The sequence below is a fragment of the Dermatophagoides farinae genome, chromosome 4, assembly GCF_024713945.1.
Source record: "Dermatophagoides farinae isolate YC_2012a chromosome 4, ASM2471394v1, whole genome shotgun sequence".
In the NCBI taxonomy this organism is placed as follows: domain Eukaryota; kingdom Metazoa; phylum Arthropoda; class Arachnida; order Sarcoptiformes; family Pyroglyphidae; genus Dermatophagoides; species Dermatophagoides farinae.
In genome coordinates, this window is record NC_134680.1 from 5,764,960 (window position 1) to 5,783,125 (window position 18,166).

The 18,166-nt window shown below is 32.2% G+C and overlaps 4 protein-coding genes across 6 annotated transcripts; all 4 read right to left on the reverse strand.

Annotated features, from left to right (window-relative positions):
- LOC124490994 (uncharacterized) lies at positions 1-972 on the reverse strand. Its single transcript, XM_047053583.2, has 3 exons — positions 817-972; positions 273-755; positions 1-207 (listed from the first exon to the last, which is right to left on the reverse strand). The coding sequence occupies exons 2-3, from the start codon at positions 736-738 to the stop codon at positions 125-127; spliced, it is 549 nt and encodes a 182-aa protein (XP_046909539.1). The 5' UTR covers positions 739-755; positions 817-972; the 3' UTR covers positions 1-124.
- Positions 973-1,105: 133 nt separating this feature from the next.
- Dsp1 (Dorsal switch protein 1) lies at positions 1,106-4,681 on the reverse strand. 3 transcript variants are annotated; one of them, XM_047053581.2, is made up of 4 exons: positions 4,432-4,681; positions 2,356-2,611; positions 1,958-2,293; positions 1,106-1,891 (listed from the first exon to the last, which is right to left on the reverse strand). In XM_047053581.2, exons 2-4 carry the CDS (start codon positions 2,497-2,499, stop codon positions 1,739-1,741), a joined length of 633 nt encoding a protein of 210 aa, XP_046909537.1. In that variant the 5' UTR covers positions 2,500-2,611; positions 4,432-4,681; the 3' UTR covers positions 1,106-1,738. The 3 variants fall into 3 exon arrangements, with proteins under 3 accessions (XP_046909537.1, XP_046909536.1, XP_046909538.1); XM_047053580.2 differs by lacking the exon at positions 4,432-4,681 and adding an exon at positions 2,685-3,137; XM_047053582.2 differs by lacking the exon at positions 4,432-4,681 and adding an exon at positions 2,676-3,091.
- A 536-nt stretch (positions 4,682-5,217) lies between these two features.
- nompC (no mechanoreceptor potential C) lies at positions 5,218-13,677 on the reverse strand. Its single transcript, XM_075730800.1, is given in 18 exon segments — positions 5,218-7,066; positions 7,135-7,341; positions 7,429-7,734; positions 7,807-7,929; positions 8,015-8,221; positions 8,282-8,488; positions 8,568-8,666; positions 8,747-8,947; positions 9,015-9,113; positions 9,177-9,422; positions 9,513-9,740; positions 9,817-10,020; positions 10,086-10,487; positions 10,554-10,874; positions 10,958-11,056; positions 11,835-12,524; positions 12,526-13,102; positions 13,209-13,677. Coding segments are annotated over 18 exon segments (6,336 nt in total). The 5' UTR covers positions 13,580-13,677; the 3' UTR covers positions 5,218-5,317.
- A 2,180-nt stretch (positions 13,678-15,857) lies between these two features.
- LOC124490689 (D-3-phosphoglycerate dehydrogenase) lies at positions 15,858-17,914 on the reverse strand. The gene is given in 5 exon segments (XM_047053229.2): positions 15,858-16,831; positions 16,833-16,930; positions 16,994-17,346; positions 17,414-17,565; positions 17,623-17,914. Coding segments are annotated over 5 exon segments (1,560 nt in total). The 5' UTR covers positions 17,758-17,914; the 3' UTR covers positions 15,858-16,009.
- Positions 17,915-18,166: the final 252 nt, after the last annotated feature.

The window sequence follows — 18,166 nt, forward strand, 5'->3', positions numbered from 1 at the left end:
TTTTTTTTCGAAATGATTTATTCCATCATTTTAATATAACTACACAAGCAAATCAATTCAAATTCGCTATTGATGACAATTCAATTCATTTTTTTTAATAAATGGTTCGATTCGATTTTCAAATTCACCATCTCAATCCAAGTACGGATATATTCAATGATCGATGGGCAGTAAAATCACGGGTAATATCGTTGAATTTTTTTCTTTCTAAAATTTATCAAATACAAAATAATTGATTAATTTAAAAGTGATTCACATCAATTAAACATTACCAATTTTTGGAAAATCTTTTTCATGTAAAAGTGCATAAGCAAAATAAGTATTATTCTTTTTACGGCCAAGTTGTCGACGAAAATCATAAAATTTATGACCAAAATATCCACCCGGTATTGCCGCTAATGTACCACGAAATAAACTGACAACATGGGGAAGATTTTTCATTTGGCCAACAAAAACTGCAGCACCAGCAAATATAAATGCCGACAAACCAATAAATGTAACATGATCAAAACGAAGTTGTTGTTCACTTGGTCCATCGAAATATGCAAATGGTTCAGCAACCGTATAGCTTGATCCTAATCGTCGTATACCAACAAATTGGGTATTCGGATCAAATGATTCACGTTTCTGTCGTAATTCTTCAATACGAGAATCAAGTAATTTTTCTCGTTCTGCTAATGATGGTTCGATAATATCGTTCGGTATAAATTCTCTAGTTCGTTCAACTATATCACTCATATTGGAAAGATATTTTTCTAAATTGAAATAAAAATCAGAAACTAATTTATCATTAAAGAATCAGAAGAAAAAACTCACAGATTAATCCGACAACAATAATAACAACAACAATAACAAAAACGGCATGCACCTTCATGAAGGTGATGAAGACTATTGATAATTGAATATAACCGACGGATAGATGGCATTAAAATCGGAAATGGATTGATAAAATTTTGAAAAATTCCAGCCAATTTATACGCGCCATAATTGTTACACATATAATTACAACATAAAACAGGAATGATGATGATAAATCAATGGAAATAATTTGAATTTCAAATCATCAATCAATACATTGATCGTTTTGATGACAAAAACCAACCAGTTTTTTGTTTTGTTTTATGTTTAGTTTATTTTATAAAATTTTTAATTATGGTCAATTTTTTTTTCTTATATTCCAATATGATCATTGAATGGAAAACATATGATGATGTAGATTTTTTTTTCAATTTTAGTAGTATAATAATAGATAGGGATGTAAGTTATCAATGTTGTTGTCATCATCATCATCATCATCATTGAATGAATATCAAGATGGAATTGAATGAAAAATGAATAAATGAGAATGATGATGAGTAAATTTGAAAATGAAAATTTTTCATGAGTATAATAAATGAGGCTATCATTTTTTTTCTTCTGATTATAATTAGGTCAATTCAATTACAAATTGTATGTATGTGTGTGTGTGTGTGTGTGTGTATGAAAAGGGAAAATCAAGAATTATTAATTAAGCCCGAAAAAAAAGTTGAATAAAATCCGATTATACGGAACATGAATGAAAAGGTGTGTGTGTATGATGTTGTTTTCAATTATTTGAATGTTTTGAATGACAATTTGTGTGGTTTTGAATTGAAATGATAAATTTATGGATAAAGAGTGGTGGATGTGTAAAATGAGAATCTTGAGATGGATGATGGTCTGAAGCGATACAATTCTTCGATTTATGTTTATAATTAATCTAATCGCTATCTTCATCCTCCTCCTCTTCTTCTTCCTCTTCCTCCTCTTCTTCTTCTTCTTCTTCGGATGATTCTTTTTTCGATTTGGATGAACCACCTTTTCCAGTGCTTTTACCGCCACCACCTTTTCCGCCTTTATAGGCTTTCATTTCCTAATGGGATATAAACAGAATGTGGTTAGATTCAGCTAGAATTGTTGTAGAAATATGTTGACATACCTTTTCATATCGAGCCTTATCTTTGAGTGCCAATGCTTCATATTTAGCTTTTTGATCTTCAGTACATGCATTCCAACGACGGCCCAATTCTTTGGCTACTTCACCAACGGTAGCTTCCGGATTTTGTGCCTTTACTTTCGATCGTTCATCATTACAGAACCAGAAGAATGCCGATAATGATCGTTTTGGTGCATCAGGATCCTTGGCGCGCTTCTTCCTGCGGCCTTTATCGGCACCTTTATTGGTAGCCTTGTAACGAGTCATTTCACCTTCATAACGTTTTTTGTCCTTTTCGGCCATTACATGGAAACGATTTTTTTCTTTATCGCTCATATGCTGTAATATCAAATAAAATGATGATGCACAAGTCCAACTAGACAGGTACAAAAAAAACATACCTTCCAACGTTCAGAACACTTTTTCGAAAATTCTGCAAACACTACGTTCTCATTTGGATGTTTTTGTTTATGTTCTTCACGGCAAGTTTGCACAAAATAAGCATAGGCCGACATGCGACCACGAGGTTTATTATCTTTTCCCATTATCAATTAGAGTGATGAAATGAAAAAATGACACGAAATTGATGATGTGATGGTGACAAAAATTGATTGAATGACAACGGAGATCTGATTCTGCAAACTGATGGCGATTGATCTGTCAAAAATTTAGGAAAAATTCAATTACAAATTTAAAAAGTCAAAAAATCGAATATTCAAACAATTATTACAGTCTGGAATTTTCTTCCGTTGACGTTGAAGGTTTTTCTTGGTTTGTAATATCCGATGAACAATCGGAATCACAAGATAATATAAACAGCAACGACAACGAAAACGACACGAATACGAATATTTGATTTCGACGACAAAGAGAACAAAAAAAAATATTTTTTATCCAAACGGTTATTCTCTTCGTTGTTATATTATGTCGATAGGCATAGAAATAAGCATAGGCAATGGCAATGGTTAAAAAAGAGGCAGCCTGCCTTGTTTTTTTGTCTTGTACTGCTTTTTTGCTGCTGCTGCTGGTTAGAGTCTATTACCATTAACACACACATAGAAACTCTTCGTTTTGGTTTGTTCTATTGGTTTTTTTTTCGTTCACCATCAAGAAAAATCTCACATACAAAACACGCATACACATTATATCCATGTTCAATCCAATAGACCCGCCATTGCCATACGAAATATTCAACGATTCACCAAACTTACATAGCATATATGTGCTTCTTCTTTCTATCCATCCATCCATCCTATTGTAATCTCATCATCGTCATAGACTTTACATGCAGAAAAAACTACGATAGAAATTCAATGCAGGCAGGCAATCGAAATAGCAATGGCAATATATGTATAATATGCAGCGCCACTGAACAAAATAAAAACTGAAACCAAACACAGGCCGTATAAGCAAATGGCTGCCTTCGCTATACGCGATTGGCATGTGAACATACACTGCCGCCGGTTTATTGTGTGTCCACCATCATCATTACATACACACATAGAAAAAACACACAACACAGCAAAGCAAAACCAAGAAATCATCACCATCACCATAGACTTTCCATTGGCAGCCATGACAGTTCCCTTAATAATAATACAACAAAATATTATTTGCAATGGTAAAATGGCAAATATACACTCAATCCAATGGCGACGAAGCTATTGGGGAGATATTTAGGCAAGAAAACATACAGCCAATTTTTTTTCTAATACATTTTTGCTTTTATATATAATAGCAAGGTGTGTGTGTGTGTGTGTTATGTGGAATGAAAAGAAAATGGTGCATCAATCTTAAGAAAAAAAAAACAAGCATCAATTGGGGGTAGAATATTATTTAAGATCAAATAGAATCAATTGAGATGAAAGAACAAAAAAATGAAAAAACGTATAAATTCTTAGATGAAAAACAATTGAGTCATTTATCTATTTTTTTTTTTTGGTTATTGGAAGATAGATGTATGAAATGTATTTTTTGGCGGTAAGATAAAATTCCGCGCACGCGTCATTTCAAAACTTTATTTTCGAAAATCATTGAATGCTACATAATTATTTTCGAATAAAAAAAAATTAGGGGAAAAACTTTTTCCTGAGTAAATTTTGTCGGATAATATGAGAATATAATATAATGATGATCTGAAAAGTAAATATCAATGATGTAATACCTCTATCACAAAGAATCACTGTCATCAATGTTTTTTTTTCTATTATCATCACATACTAAGAAAATAAACAAATAAATAGAGATAAACCAAAATGAATGAATATCATTATCATTATGAAATGATATCTATCAAATATACATAATAAACACATGCATACACAACAAAGAAATTGAAAAAGCGGAAGAAAATCATCATATTCATATCAAACACGACATAAATCCTGAATCAATGAACTTATTATTGTCGAGAGAAAAAAAATTTAAATTTTGTAAAAGAAAAACAATCAAAATTAGAATTTAGAAACAACACTCACCCAAAATGATTGTTAATTGAATGGATGATTAGAATTTTTGTGTATTTCCAAAATGAAAACCAAATATAATAAAAATGATGATGATGATGATGAAATTCAAGATTTTACACTCTCGAATATACGCGACTTGTTTGTAATAAGCAAATTGAAATTGATTTTAGTTTTTTTTTTATTTTTTCGCAAATGAACTTAACTATGAAAAAAAACAACAAATAAAAAAAACTTGAAAGTTCGAATGTGGTTGTTATATGCATTAGAAAAAATTTTTTGTCAAAATCAAACGGCTTCGAATAGAGCAAGCGCAAAACAATGAACATTCATATATGAGAGTGTATCCCGGCGGCTTTTACATGCTCGAATGATGAAATTTGAAATAATTTTTTTTTGGCGCGCTTTTTACCTATTTGCAAATTTCAAAAAGAATTGATGATTCCAATAATATTTGTATGATTATAACCGATTGTATGTGTTTTTTTTCGTTTTGATTTAATTTGATTTGATTTGATTGGTGATTAATTATAAAATCGAAAAAATAAATCCTATAAGACTGTTTATTTAGTTCTCACTTTGATCACAATGTGGCGCCACCATTCATTTTGGCAATAGAAAGAGCTGCCTGTCTGCTGTTGTATATGAATATGTGTGATGCGTAATATAATAAACGAGGCCATTGTGTGTGTGTGTGTGAGTATGAAAAAAGCTGCCATGAATAATTTCATTATCATCACAGCATTCTGAGCATGCGATCACAACGCCATCTATTATCAACAATTAGAATCGAGTTGGTTTGAAAAAAATTTTTGTTTTTTTTTTAATAATCATGATTGAAATTTGATAAATAGATAAAAAAAAAATGCAAATAAAAACAATTTTCAATTAACTCAGCTCAGCTCATAGGTCGACTAGTTTCGGTTGGTGAATCCATTAACATTGTTCCTTCATCTTTATCATCTTCTTCACCACCTTGGTCGGCACCAATTGCACCAATATATTCTAGATATTTTTTCACAATTATTGGCCAATTAATCACTTCGGTAATCGGTTTCTGTGCTTCCGTATCATCGGCATATGTTTGGCCAAATGTACGACTAATATGACTGGTTGCACGTGATGCACGACGACCACCAGCAGTAAATCCGGCTGTACCACCGGTAATAGCTCCAGTACCGGCTCCACTTTGTAGCCATTTCTGTGTGGCAACAACAGATGGACGATGTGCTAATGCTGCTGTTATATGCATTCCTTTTTTTCGATCTTGACGAAGATTGATTAATTTCCGCATAATTTGAAATGGCAGACCAACAAATATATTAATTGGTGATGGTGTCGGTGATGTTAGTGTCATATTTCGAATCAATTTAGCACGACCAAATTTCCATTCTGTATCCGATTGTGCTTGTATACGTTGATATGTATTGGACATCATAGCGATCAATAGATTAATCAATACAATAACAGTGACCATCATATAAACGCCAAATACTAATTTCATTATAATCTTTGCAACCGGTGGACTTAGATGCATTGGTGGCATATAATCCGGTTCAACAAGACCAAACAAAGCAAAGAATAACATTTCGAATGTATCCAATGGATTCTGAAATTCTTGTCCATAACTTGGTAATGTTCCATTAACTGTATCTGGTGGTTCAAATACTGGCTGATAAATGGCACAAATGTGTAAAGAAAATCCAACCATAAATATCAATAAAATGGCCAAAAATCTGAGCAAATCTTTGATTAGATCACGAATAATAACTGCCCATGGGCCAAATAAATGATGAAATGTTAGAAAATTAAGAAATTCCAAAAAGGACAACAATAATGCAACGGCCAATAATTGATTACGTAAATAGAGCATAACTAATCTTGTGACTTCTTCAAAATATTCAAAATAACCGGTAATAACCGTTAAAATATGTACAATAACAGCCATAAAACAAACGGAAACGACAACCACTTTAATACCGCCTAGGCCATCACGATCAGCTGGATTTGTAACTTCGGCTAAAAATATGCCCAATACCCAAACAAGTAATAGCCATTCATGCCAATATGGCCATTGTCCATCATTCATATAGATTGGTAACCATGGATTAACAGTTGTTATTGTTAATATGACAATAAAAAATATATGTGATACGAGGTAGAGTGTAAATTTAATGATGGGCATTTTACTTAGACGATGACCAAATGGACATGATATTAATACCCAAACGAATGGACATACCAACATTGAAAAGAATAATAGAATAAATTTCCATCCTGCCCATTTCATTGTACCCATCCAAACATTGGTCAGATATTGTTGTACGGCATGTTGTGCAACAACTTCTTTACGTTCTAATTCAATAAGTACATCCAAAAATTCGGTTCCTTTATAATCGATTGCACGTAATAATCGGCCAGCATTATTTGTTGTTGCCGTTATCGATAATAGATCGGTGGCAATTTGATCACAATATTGATAAACAGCTTCTAGATCACGTGTACGATCTTTTTCTTTTTGTGCTAAATTTTCATAACTTTTTGCCAATTTTACAGCCGTATCGATTGGTGCCGACGAAACAAGAATGAATTCTTGAATTGGTTTATTTTCATGTTGTTTAGAACAGACCATTAGATCAAGTAAAAACTGATGATGAGAATTGGGGAGATAAAAAAGAGTTAAAATCCAATGAGTAAAATCAAAAAAAAACTTACATCACGATCTTCCATTAAATTTAATGTATCATGTTCTTTTTTAAATAAATAACTTAAAACCTGATAATGGCCAGCACCAGCAGCACAACACATTGGTACGCGGCCATCTTTTGAATGTAGATCTGGATCGGCACCAGAATCAACTAAAAGTTGTACAACATCAAGAAAACCATGTCTTGCTGCATAATGTAATGGTGACCATCCTCTCTAATGATGGAAAAGTCAAAAATAATAATTATAGCTTTGAATGGGTGGGGATAGAATTTTTTTTTTTGTTTTATTTAAATAGCTTACATTATCTTGTGAATTAATATTGGCACCTTGTCCCAACAATAATGAAACCATATCACGATGACCAAATGATGCAGCTAAATGTAATGGAGTACGACCATATTTATCAGCACGATGTAATTGTTCACTAGTACGGCTAATGAGAAGACCAGCAACAAGTAAATGACCACCTTGTGCTGCCATATGCATCGGTATTGTACCGACTACTTCGGTTGGTGCTTCAACCTGAACACCTTTACTATTCAACAATAATCGTACAACATTTTCATGGCCACTTTGTGATGCCAAATGTAACGGTGTTATGCCATACTAAATTTATTTAAAACAAAAAAAAAATCAAAATAAAATAATCAAAACAATAATCATGGATGATTCACATACATCACCACTTGGATCAATTAATGGACGTTCACTTTTAATTGTAGCCGGTACTATGGGTAACATTTCACTTACACATTCGGTTTGACCAAATGCAGCGGCAACATGTAATGCAGTAAGTCCAATCTAATCAATAAATGTGTATGATTAGAATTTTTGGACAAAAACAAAAATGAAATAATAATGAAATTTCATGAAAAGATATACTTACACGACGACTACAAACTTTCCAATATGCAGTGGATTGTTCTTTCAATGCACGTAAAACATTTACATGACCTTTTTTACCGGCTAAATGTAATGCCGTATAACCTTCAACATTTTCATCTGTTGCTTTAGCACCGGCCTGTAATAATGTTCGGACAACTTCAACGTGGCCACCTTCAGCGGCTAAATGTAATGTTGTTGATTTTGTTTTCTATTAATAATTTGTAAATAAATATAAAATGAATTAAAACTATTAAAGAATTAAAATTACCGAAATTCGTGCATTGATCACTGATTCTTGATTTAGACGCATTAATTCTTTAACTACGGCCACTGAACCTTTAGCTGCAGCTATATGAGCACAAGTATAACCATTTTTATTTGGTACCGATAATAGATCTGGTTTATGTTTTAGAAATAGTTGTACAACTTCAGAATGATCATGTTCAGCGGCTAAATGTAGTGGTGTTTGTGAATGCTATTTGATAAAAAGAAAAATCACAATCATTATGAAAAATTTTTTCAAAAATAAAAAAAAAACATAAAATCCCACTTACATTATCGATAGCCAATGCATCGGCTTTCAATCCTAATAATGTTTCACAAACGGCTAATTGGCCAGCTTCAGCAGCTAAATGTAATGGTGTTTGTTTAGTCTGTTGATTGACGTAACGACGAATCAAGAGATTATTTTTTGTCAAAAAAAAAAAAAAAAATTATCGATTCATTGTCTTACCAATGTATTGGCATCCAACAAGGCACTATGTTCGGTGACCAAACGACGAACCATATTATTATAGCCTTTACGTGCAGCTAAATGTAACGGTGTCATGCCGTTTTTATTACGAACATTAACAAATGCATTTGATTCAAGTAGAATTTCTACCACTTCTTCTTGACCAATTTCTGCTGCAATATGTAATGCTGCTTGTCCACGCTAAATTGATTAATAAATAGAATTTTTTTTTTTTTGAAGAAACAGAATCAAATATAAAATGTCAAACCTCATCAAATATATCGACACGTGCATTCTGATTCAATAACATTCGTATCGTATCGGCATGGCCACGTGAACAGGCATAGAATAATGGCGTCCATCCTGACTGTTGAACGATAATAATTTAATTAATAAAAAAAGTAAGAATTTTGAATAAATTTAAAAATACTTTGGCCGTTTTATTACAGGCTAATTGAGCATCAACTGGTGGTAAAAAACTAATAATCTCTTGCAATGCATTTGTATTGCCCGATTTACTACAATAATGTACAGGTGTTTCGGTTTTTTCAATTGTTTCCAGAAAAACATTGCCACCATTTTCCAATAATAAACGCATTATATCACGATCTTCATTGTCATAATGACGATTTTTTTCTGTTAAATTTGCTGCATAATGTACAGAACTTTCACCATTCTATTGTTTTTTTTTGTTTCAGAGAAAAATGAATTAGAAATTGAAAATTTCATTCGAATTTTTTTTTTTGGATTGATAATTGAAACCTACCATGTTCGGTTTATTAACCAAATCGGTACAAGCTTTTTTACTTTTCATTTCAATTGTATATTCAATCATTCTTTTTGCGATTGGATAATGTGATTCTTTGGCTGCAATATGCAATACATTTTCACCTTTAATATTCACCATAGATGGATCAGCTTGATCCTCCAATAACATATTGACCGTTTCAAGGAATCCTTCTCTAGCAGCAAAATGTAAAGGCGTTTCACCATTCTAACAACAACAACAACAACAACAATAATATTTCAAAATTAAAATCAATAAAATCATCAAATTATATGGTACTTACCGCATCGATGGCATTAATTTTGGCACCACTTTTTACCAACATTTCTACACATGCTTTACCATTTTCAATTCTTGCTGCTGTATGTAATGGTGTTTCACCATTTTTTCCAGCTTCCTGTTGAACTGCTGCACCCATACCAATCAATGCTTCAACTACTTGTGCATGGCCAGATTGTACAGCTATATGTAAGGCAGTATATCCTTCCTACAATAATGTAGAATTATTGAAAAAAAATCAAAATTTTGATGAAAAAAATTTATTAAACTTACATTTGTTTTTGAATCAACAGATTCACCTTTTTGAACAATTGCTTTAACCACTTCAGTATGGCCACGGCTAGCAGCCATATGAATAGGTTTAGCACCGGCTTTATTTGGCATATGTAATGCAACACCTTTTTTCATGAAAACCATAGCTGTACCAGGATGACCGGCAGCTGATGCTAAATGCATCAATGTACTACCATCTTTTGTACGTTCATGAACGGATGCACGAAATTTTTCTGTTAGAAAATCAACAGTTTTCATATGACCATTTTCCGTTGCCAAATGTAATGGTGTACGTTCTTGTTTATCGACAATATTTGGTTTAGCACCAACCATATGTAAAAATTTTATCAATCCTTCATCACCCATTATTGCTGCCATATGTAATGCAGTTTGTCCATCTTTCTGTTCGATATCGAATATCGTACAGAGAACAATAAAATGAAATGCGAATTTAAAAAAAAAACTTACATTTTGTTGATCAACATCACCACCATTATCAACCATTAATCGTAACATATCGGTATCTTTTTTCCTAATAGCAATATGTATACCGGTTTCACCCGTTTCCGGTTTATGCATATTAATTTGTTCTTTAGCCGATTCTTTCAATAATTCCCGACAAACACCATGATTACCATTTTCAAGGGCTAAAAATAATGGCAAATTTCCATCTTTATCTGCAGCTAAACGTGCTTCTTTTGGACTTGATTTCAATAATAGCTGTAATGGTACAAGTGCAGCACCGGTTGCTTTTTGTGCTAAAACATGTATGGGTAATTGATTTTTTTCCTAAAAAAATTTTTTTTTTCATTAATCATTCAATCAATCAATCAATTATTATGATTCGATTTGAAATTGAATAATGTACTTACACCACCAGGTATCATTGCGTCAGCTTTATTTGTCAACAATAATCGTATCGTATCTTCACGTGCATATGCACATGCTAAATGTAAGGCTGTTATTCCATCCTAAAAAAAAAATTAAAGAATTATTTTTTCTGTCTTGTAATTCTTAAATTTTTTTTTACAAAAGTAAATAAAATTCTACTGCCACCAACCATTTCCATCTATGTGATGATTCTGTTTATGTTGTCAATAAAATAGCTTCATTTCTCATTTTAATTTTTATTCTCTCTGTTCACATCAATAATTTGTACACATCGAAAAGAAAAACAAATTCAGCTATATTATTACAAACATTTGTTCAAAGATTAGATTTCATTTTGTTCTGGTAATCTATCTTTTTTTTTGTTACTTTTAATCTATCTTTTACCTATCTGTCTCATTATATTTTCTTTCTCATATTGGTTCCTGGTTTCAAGTTTTGGATAATAATAATTTGATTACTACACACACACACACACACACACCACATACAACAAACCTTTCTCATTCTATCTATATAAATATGTTAAACTGGATATATATGAAAAAAAAGGTAAGCTAATCCATGGTCGTGGCCAAACAATCATTAATTACATTTTCTCATATAGTAGGAACATGAAAAAAAAGTATCATCATCATCATCATCATATTATTATTGTTCATAATGAAGGCAAATATTCATTCAACATATAAAACTAGACTAGCATACTATAGTCTGTCTAGTTAGTTCCAGTACAGGTCCATTGAACCCAAGAATATTCTGGGCAACATCATCATCATCATCAACACAATATGAGCAACAAGAAAAAAAAATTTATATCAAAACCAAATAAAGAATAAGATAATTTGGTTCATTTCTTACCTTTGCTTTGGTATTGATAGGTATGCCTAGATCGATCAATTGTTCGGATATTTGTATACGATTATCACGTACGGCAAACATTAATGGTGACCAGCCGGTCGTTTCTGATACGGCCGTTTTATCAAATTCGACATTATATTTGTTTATATATTTGATGATAGTATCAACACCGACCCAATCACCTTTACGACATAATGCTACCAATTTATGGCCATAATCACTAATATTTTTTGTTGTTCGTGATGATGGTGATTGATCCAGAAGCGATTGTTTTCTTGATCCACGTCCTTGTACATCTTTAGACATTTCTCTTGATAATGTACGGCCACCTGGTCCAACACGTTCACGTGATTGTGAACGAGAACTTGATGATGATGATTTTGATCCATGTTCTTTAGGTGGTTGTTGGCCATCCATTTCCGTAGGTTTTTTTCCATCTTTACCGGTTGTAGCGGTTGAAGCAGCAGCAGCTGCTGCTTTTCGTTGTTGCATTCGTTCTTTTCGAGTTGGCATTTCACTACGTGGCATACGGTCAGCAGTTTTTTTATTGTCACCACTTTCACCATCCGTAGCAGCAGTTATATCTTTTTTACCTGGAATCGGTGATTCACGCGGTGATGGTCGTGGTGATTTACTGGTTGGTTTTGGTGATGGTGTTAATTTACCTGGAGGTAATGGTGATTTTCTTCCCTACAGCTGCTTTTCCTCTTACACCAACACTGGTTCCATCGGGTTGTCCACTCGCTTGAGCTGATATTCCAAGTCTACCTAATTTGGCCATTTCTAATTCAGTTAATTTAATACCACCGATTGATCCTTGTGATCGTTTACTAACGGCTTTCATTTTTGACGGTTTCATTACGGTTTGATCACCAGGAAGTGGTGATATTGATGATGGTGGTTGTGGTGGTTGTGGTGAAGGTGTCGATCCTACCGAACTAACATCCAATGCAGCTGTTATATCTAATTTTTCAACAGGAAGTTTTTTCTGTGACAATTTAGATGGTCGCTGCTGTTTTGAATCCATATCAATAATTGTTGCATCACCGTTGATCATCACACCATTTTTTTGTTGTGCTAATTTTTGTCGCTGTTGTTGTCGAGATTTTTCTAGATCTTTTTTCAATTCCTGTATGCTTACATTTTTAAGCCGTTTTATTTGAGCATTTTCAGGTAGACCAGTTTCACTGGGTTTTGATTTACCATTATTATCTGATGATGGATAAATATCTTTAGGTACTGGTGAACGTTTTCGTTTATCTTCATTTTTTTCAAATTTTTGAATCACAAGAAATAAAAATAATAATAATAAAAAAATCCAATGATTCCAAAAAAAAAAAAAAAACAACAAGGTTTAAAACTTACCATCCAGGTATCGGTTTGGCAACTATATCGATTGAATCTTGTTTTTTCAATGTTGGTGATGCTGATGGTGTTGTTTTCGTATCAATTCCATTCGAATGATTCGAATTTGTGTTCGTATTCGAATCATTCGTTTCATTATTAATGATTAAACCATTAATTTGTTGCATCTGTGGACTTGGATTATCAAATAATCGATTCACATCTAGATTATTATTATTATTATTTTCATCAACAACAGAAAGATGATTTGAATTTTGATTATCCATTTGTTGTTGATTGAAATCATTTTGATTCGTTTCTCTATCATCATCATCATTATCATTATTTTGATTGTTGTTGTTATTATCAACATCACCGATTTGTTCTTCGGCCACCACCATGGTGTTGATCCAAAGAATTTATCGATGAAAAAAAAATTAATAAAAAAATTTTGAATTTAAAATTGGTCACATTACAAAAGAAAAATTTTAGAATAGTGAGAAAAACACACACACACACAAAAACACACGCACAGAGAATATAGAATTTATGAATTTAAATTTTTTTTTTCTATTTCAACATTATCAGGTGAATCAAAGATCATTTCATCATCAACATGTAATTCGAAGTACGAAAAAAAAAAAAAATTTTTTTTGTATTTGTTGGTATGTGTGGTTAAACAATATGAAGTCAGGAGAGCAGAAAAAAAATCATTTCAAATGACTAACCAAATGAATGGAACAAAAAACCGACCGAAATTGTCACAACACACACACACACACTGTCGACCGATAAATTTTGACCGAAATTTCATCATGTTACATACATCGTCGCTACTACCTTATTACTTTGACCAGATAACATATTGTGTTGATTATGATGATTTGTTCCGTTCCAAGCAACCGATATATCGTCATGGATTATATTCATCTCTATCGTTCGTTTTTATTTTTTGTGTTTGTTAATCCATAAATACCCCTATGACCAGGAAAAAATTCTGGTTCATTTTTTTTTTTTTTTTTAGGAATATTTGGGTTAATAAATTCTTCATCATTCATTCATTCACTTCTATCCTTTTGAACAACTTTTAGTTTCATTTGACTTCAGGGAGGATGATGGTGAATGTTGAATATATAAATTGATAGCACTTTGTCGTTTTTACTACCCGCTGAATTTTTTTTTTTTTTTCGTTCGTTAGAATTTACCTTTTATGTTCATTTATTCATTCGATTACACATAGACACACACACACACATATTATTCTGTCTTGATTATGATTACCCATTTCGTTTTGTTTTATTTTTTTTCATTTATTCTGTTATTCTGTTGTTGTGATTATTATCATAAACCCTACCTACCTGGTCATCATCATCATCATCATCATTCTATCGGGTTTTTTGGTCAGTCAGGTAAATGATTCATATTTTTTTTTTTTTTTTTTTTTGATTACCACTAGCATTTTTTTTTATATATTACCATTCAACTTTTAATTATCCAATCCTCTTACTATTTATGGTGGTGGTGGTGGTCTACTGATTTTTTAGTACAATTTTTTCCGGTTCATATGGTTGGAAATTATCTTGTTTCGGTTTTTTTTTCGCAACCGTTTTCTTCATATATCTAATGCTTCTAGACAAGTGTGTGTGTGTGTGTGTGTGCGTGTGTTATTCATACGATCATTTCCTGAATGATGGCAATGATGATGATGATGATATAACATCATGACAATAATCAAAATTATATACAAATCTCTGATTCTAGCTGGATATATATATTCATCAAATCGGAATCGTTTTGAATGAATTGCTGTTTTTTTTTTTTTTTTTTTTTTTTTTGTTAATAATTACAATACTGTCAACCGTTGATTTCGTCATTATCATCATTGGGAACAAAATGGTGTTGTCATGTTGATGATTTATCCAACAAGATAGCTAGATAGAATGAGAGAAAAAAAATGATAATTAAACATATAAACAACTGAATAACACACACACCCATCGATATATTCCATCGATGATATATTCTCTGATATATTGACCTCATAACCTCGAGGTGACATGGGATTTTATCCAAATTTTTTTTATATCCATACATTATTTCACATGTATTTTGAAATATATGGCCTAAATCGTTGATATATTTGTATGTCAAGTAAAGAAAAAAAACGAGGGTATCATTCGATGGTTTTCAGTCAGATCTTCTTTTTGCACTATTTCTTTTTTTTCTCGTTATTTTTTTTTTTTTTTTTTTTTTTTTTTTTTGGAATCCTTGGTAACCCTCTTGGTGGTGATATTGCTTTAGTGTTCCAAATTTTCATTTTTCATTTATAAATCGAGAGATGATTATCATATGATTGTCATTCATTGAAAAATCATTGTTGTTGTTGTTGTTGTTGTCATTGTTGGGTACAAGGGTTCTAATTATTTAGGTCGTATGAATTACGTGACCATCACCCGTTTAGCCATCATCATCATCATCATCATCATCGAAAGAACAAAAAAATCATTTATCCACAACAATTGTAAACCACCAAAAAAAAGCACCAACCAAGGCAGTAGTGGTTGTTGTTGTTTTTTTTTGTCATCAGTGATGATCACTGTAACACACATTTTCAACGCTTTGCTACAGATTTATTATTATGATGATGATGATGATCCAGATATAATGTACAGAATGGAATTGAATTGGATTGTTTAATGTTTTATTGTTATTAAAAGCTCGTTCAACCAAAAGAAAAAAAAATATATATGAGAATCGAATGATTGATTTCGATATATAAAAATTTGCGTGCAAAGAAAAACACCACAAACTTAGATATTGATCTATACTATCTAGAAATTCATTCGAATCACTTTAACATAATCAACATTTTCATTTGGCAATGTTTCTAATGGTCCAGTTGAATGTATAGCTATCAATAAAAGATCATCAGATCTAGTTATGGCTTTAATCGTTGATGATATTGTAGACAATGATTTCATCAATGTTTCATATCCAGATGGATTTTTAATCTGTATGAATGTAATATGACCTTCCATAGCAATTACTGGCTCAAATCGATGACCATTCATTTCATTAAGATATGAACGACGACCTTGTGGTATGCCAACATATTCATTACCAGAATCGGTTTGTAAACGAATCTTACTGAAACAACAATGGCCCGATGATTCATCCAATTCTAATTTAGCTTCAATATTCATATTAGCGGCCAAATCGGATGCTGAAATCAGTTTAACTTCTTTGCCGGTAATCATTGTAAGGAAGCCAACTAAAACAGTTTCTCGTATCAATTTTGCCACTTTACGTGCTTCATTACCAGAGATGATCACTTTTAATGATCGTGTTGATGATGAATCCATTGCGGCAATCGTTCCAAGATTACGACCCAATCGTGTCCATAATAAATTCTGATGTTTCAACATTTCCGATAATAATGGTGCATTCACAACACCTGGTACAGATTTTCCATCCATAATATCCAAAAATTGTAAAGCAATTTCTTTAGCTACATTATTCTGTGCCTCTTTAGTACTGGCGCCAAGATGTGGTGTACAAACCACACGTGGATGTTCAATTAATTGTCGATTTTTAGGCGGTTCTTCCATGAAAACATCTAGACCTGCACCAGCACAATGACCAGATTTTAATGCTTTCAAGTAAATCATTCTCATCGATAATACCACCACGTGCTACGTTAATAATACGTACACCTTTTTTACATTTTTGTAATGTTTGTGCATTGATCATGTCTATATATTACATATAAAATCAAATTATTAGTAACAAATATCAGTAGAAAAATTTTATCTTACTTTTTGTTTGCGGTATAAGCGGTGTATGAACGGTTATGAAATCCGCTTTTGGCCAAATCTCTTCCAACGTTAATGATTCGACGCCAAATTCACGAGCCGCTTCGGCCGATACCAATGGATCGAATCCAATTGTTTTCATATCGAATGATTGCATTCGTGTAGCCACTTCACGACCAATTCGTCCAAGACCAATGATTGCCAATGTTTTATCTTTAACTTCATTACCAACAAATGTTTTACGATCCCATTTACCCGATTTAAGTGAATGACATGCTTGTGGCACCATACGTGCTGTCGATAATATCATTGTACATGTCAATTCGACAGCCGAAATAGTATTACCACCAGGTGCACTATTAATTAAATAAAAATAAAATGAATTTTCCATTCGATTCATTCATTATATACACTGAAACATACTTGATGACAATAATACCGGCACTTGTTGCTGCACGACAATCAATATTATCGACACCGACACCGGCACGACCAATCAATTTTAAATTTTGACCAGCTTCAATCACTTCTTTGGTTACTTGAGTACCACTACGTACAATTAATGCATCATAGTCCTATATAAATTGAAATTAAAAGTTAAATATTGAATGAGTAAACAAACCTCACACTACCTTTATAATGGTGATCAATTCATTTTGTGGTAAACCTGGCCGTAAATCACAATGAATATTACGTTCACGTAAAATCTGTATAGCTGCTTCATCTACTGGATCAGAGATGAGAATCTTTTCAATTTTCATTTTCATTGTGAATTTTTTTTTCAAAACAGAATAAAATCTTTTTTGATGTCCAATAGTTGTTGATACGATGAAATTTTAAGTGAAAATGAATAGAAAATTGTTCGTTGCTCGATTCGTATTTCTTTGTTTGATTTTAAAACACAATTTGGTTTTGTTTCATAACAACAGAAATGGAAAAAAAATCGGCTCATATCATACGATATTTTTTTTTTTTTTTTTAGTACCATAATGAATGTATGTATCGAAAGAAAAAAACTTGTTTGACAAGATAAATTTTTCTGAAATTGACATGCATTTTTGAACGAATGAATAATCTTTCTTTCTCAACCAATCATCAAACGACCATCAAATGGGTATAGTATAAAGAACAGACGAAGACCAAGAGTTGATTCATATATATTGAGTATGAATGTGA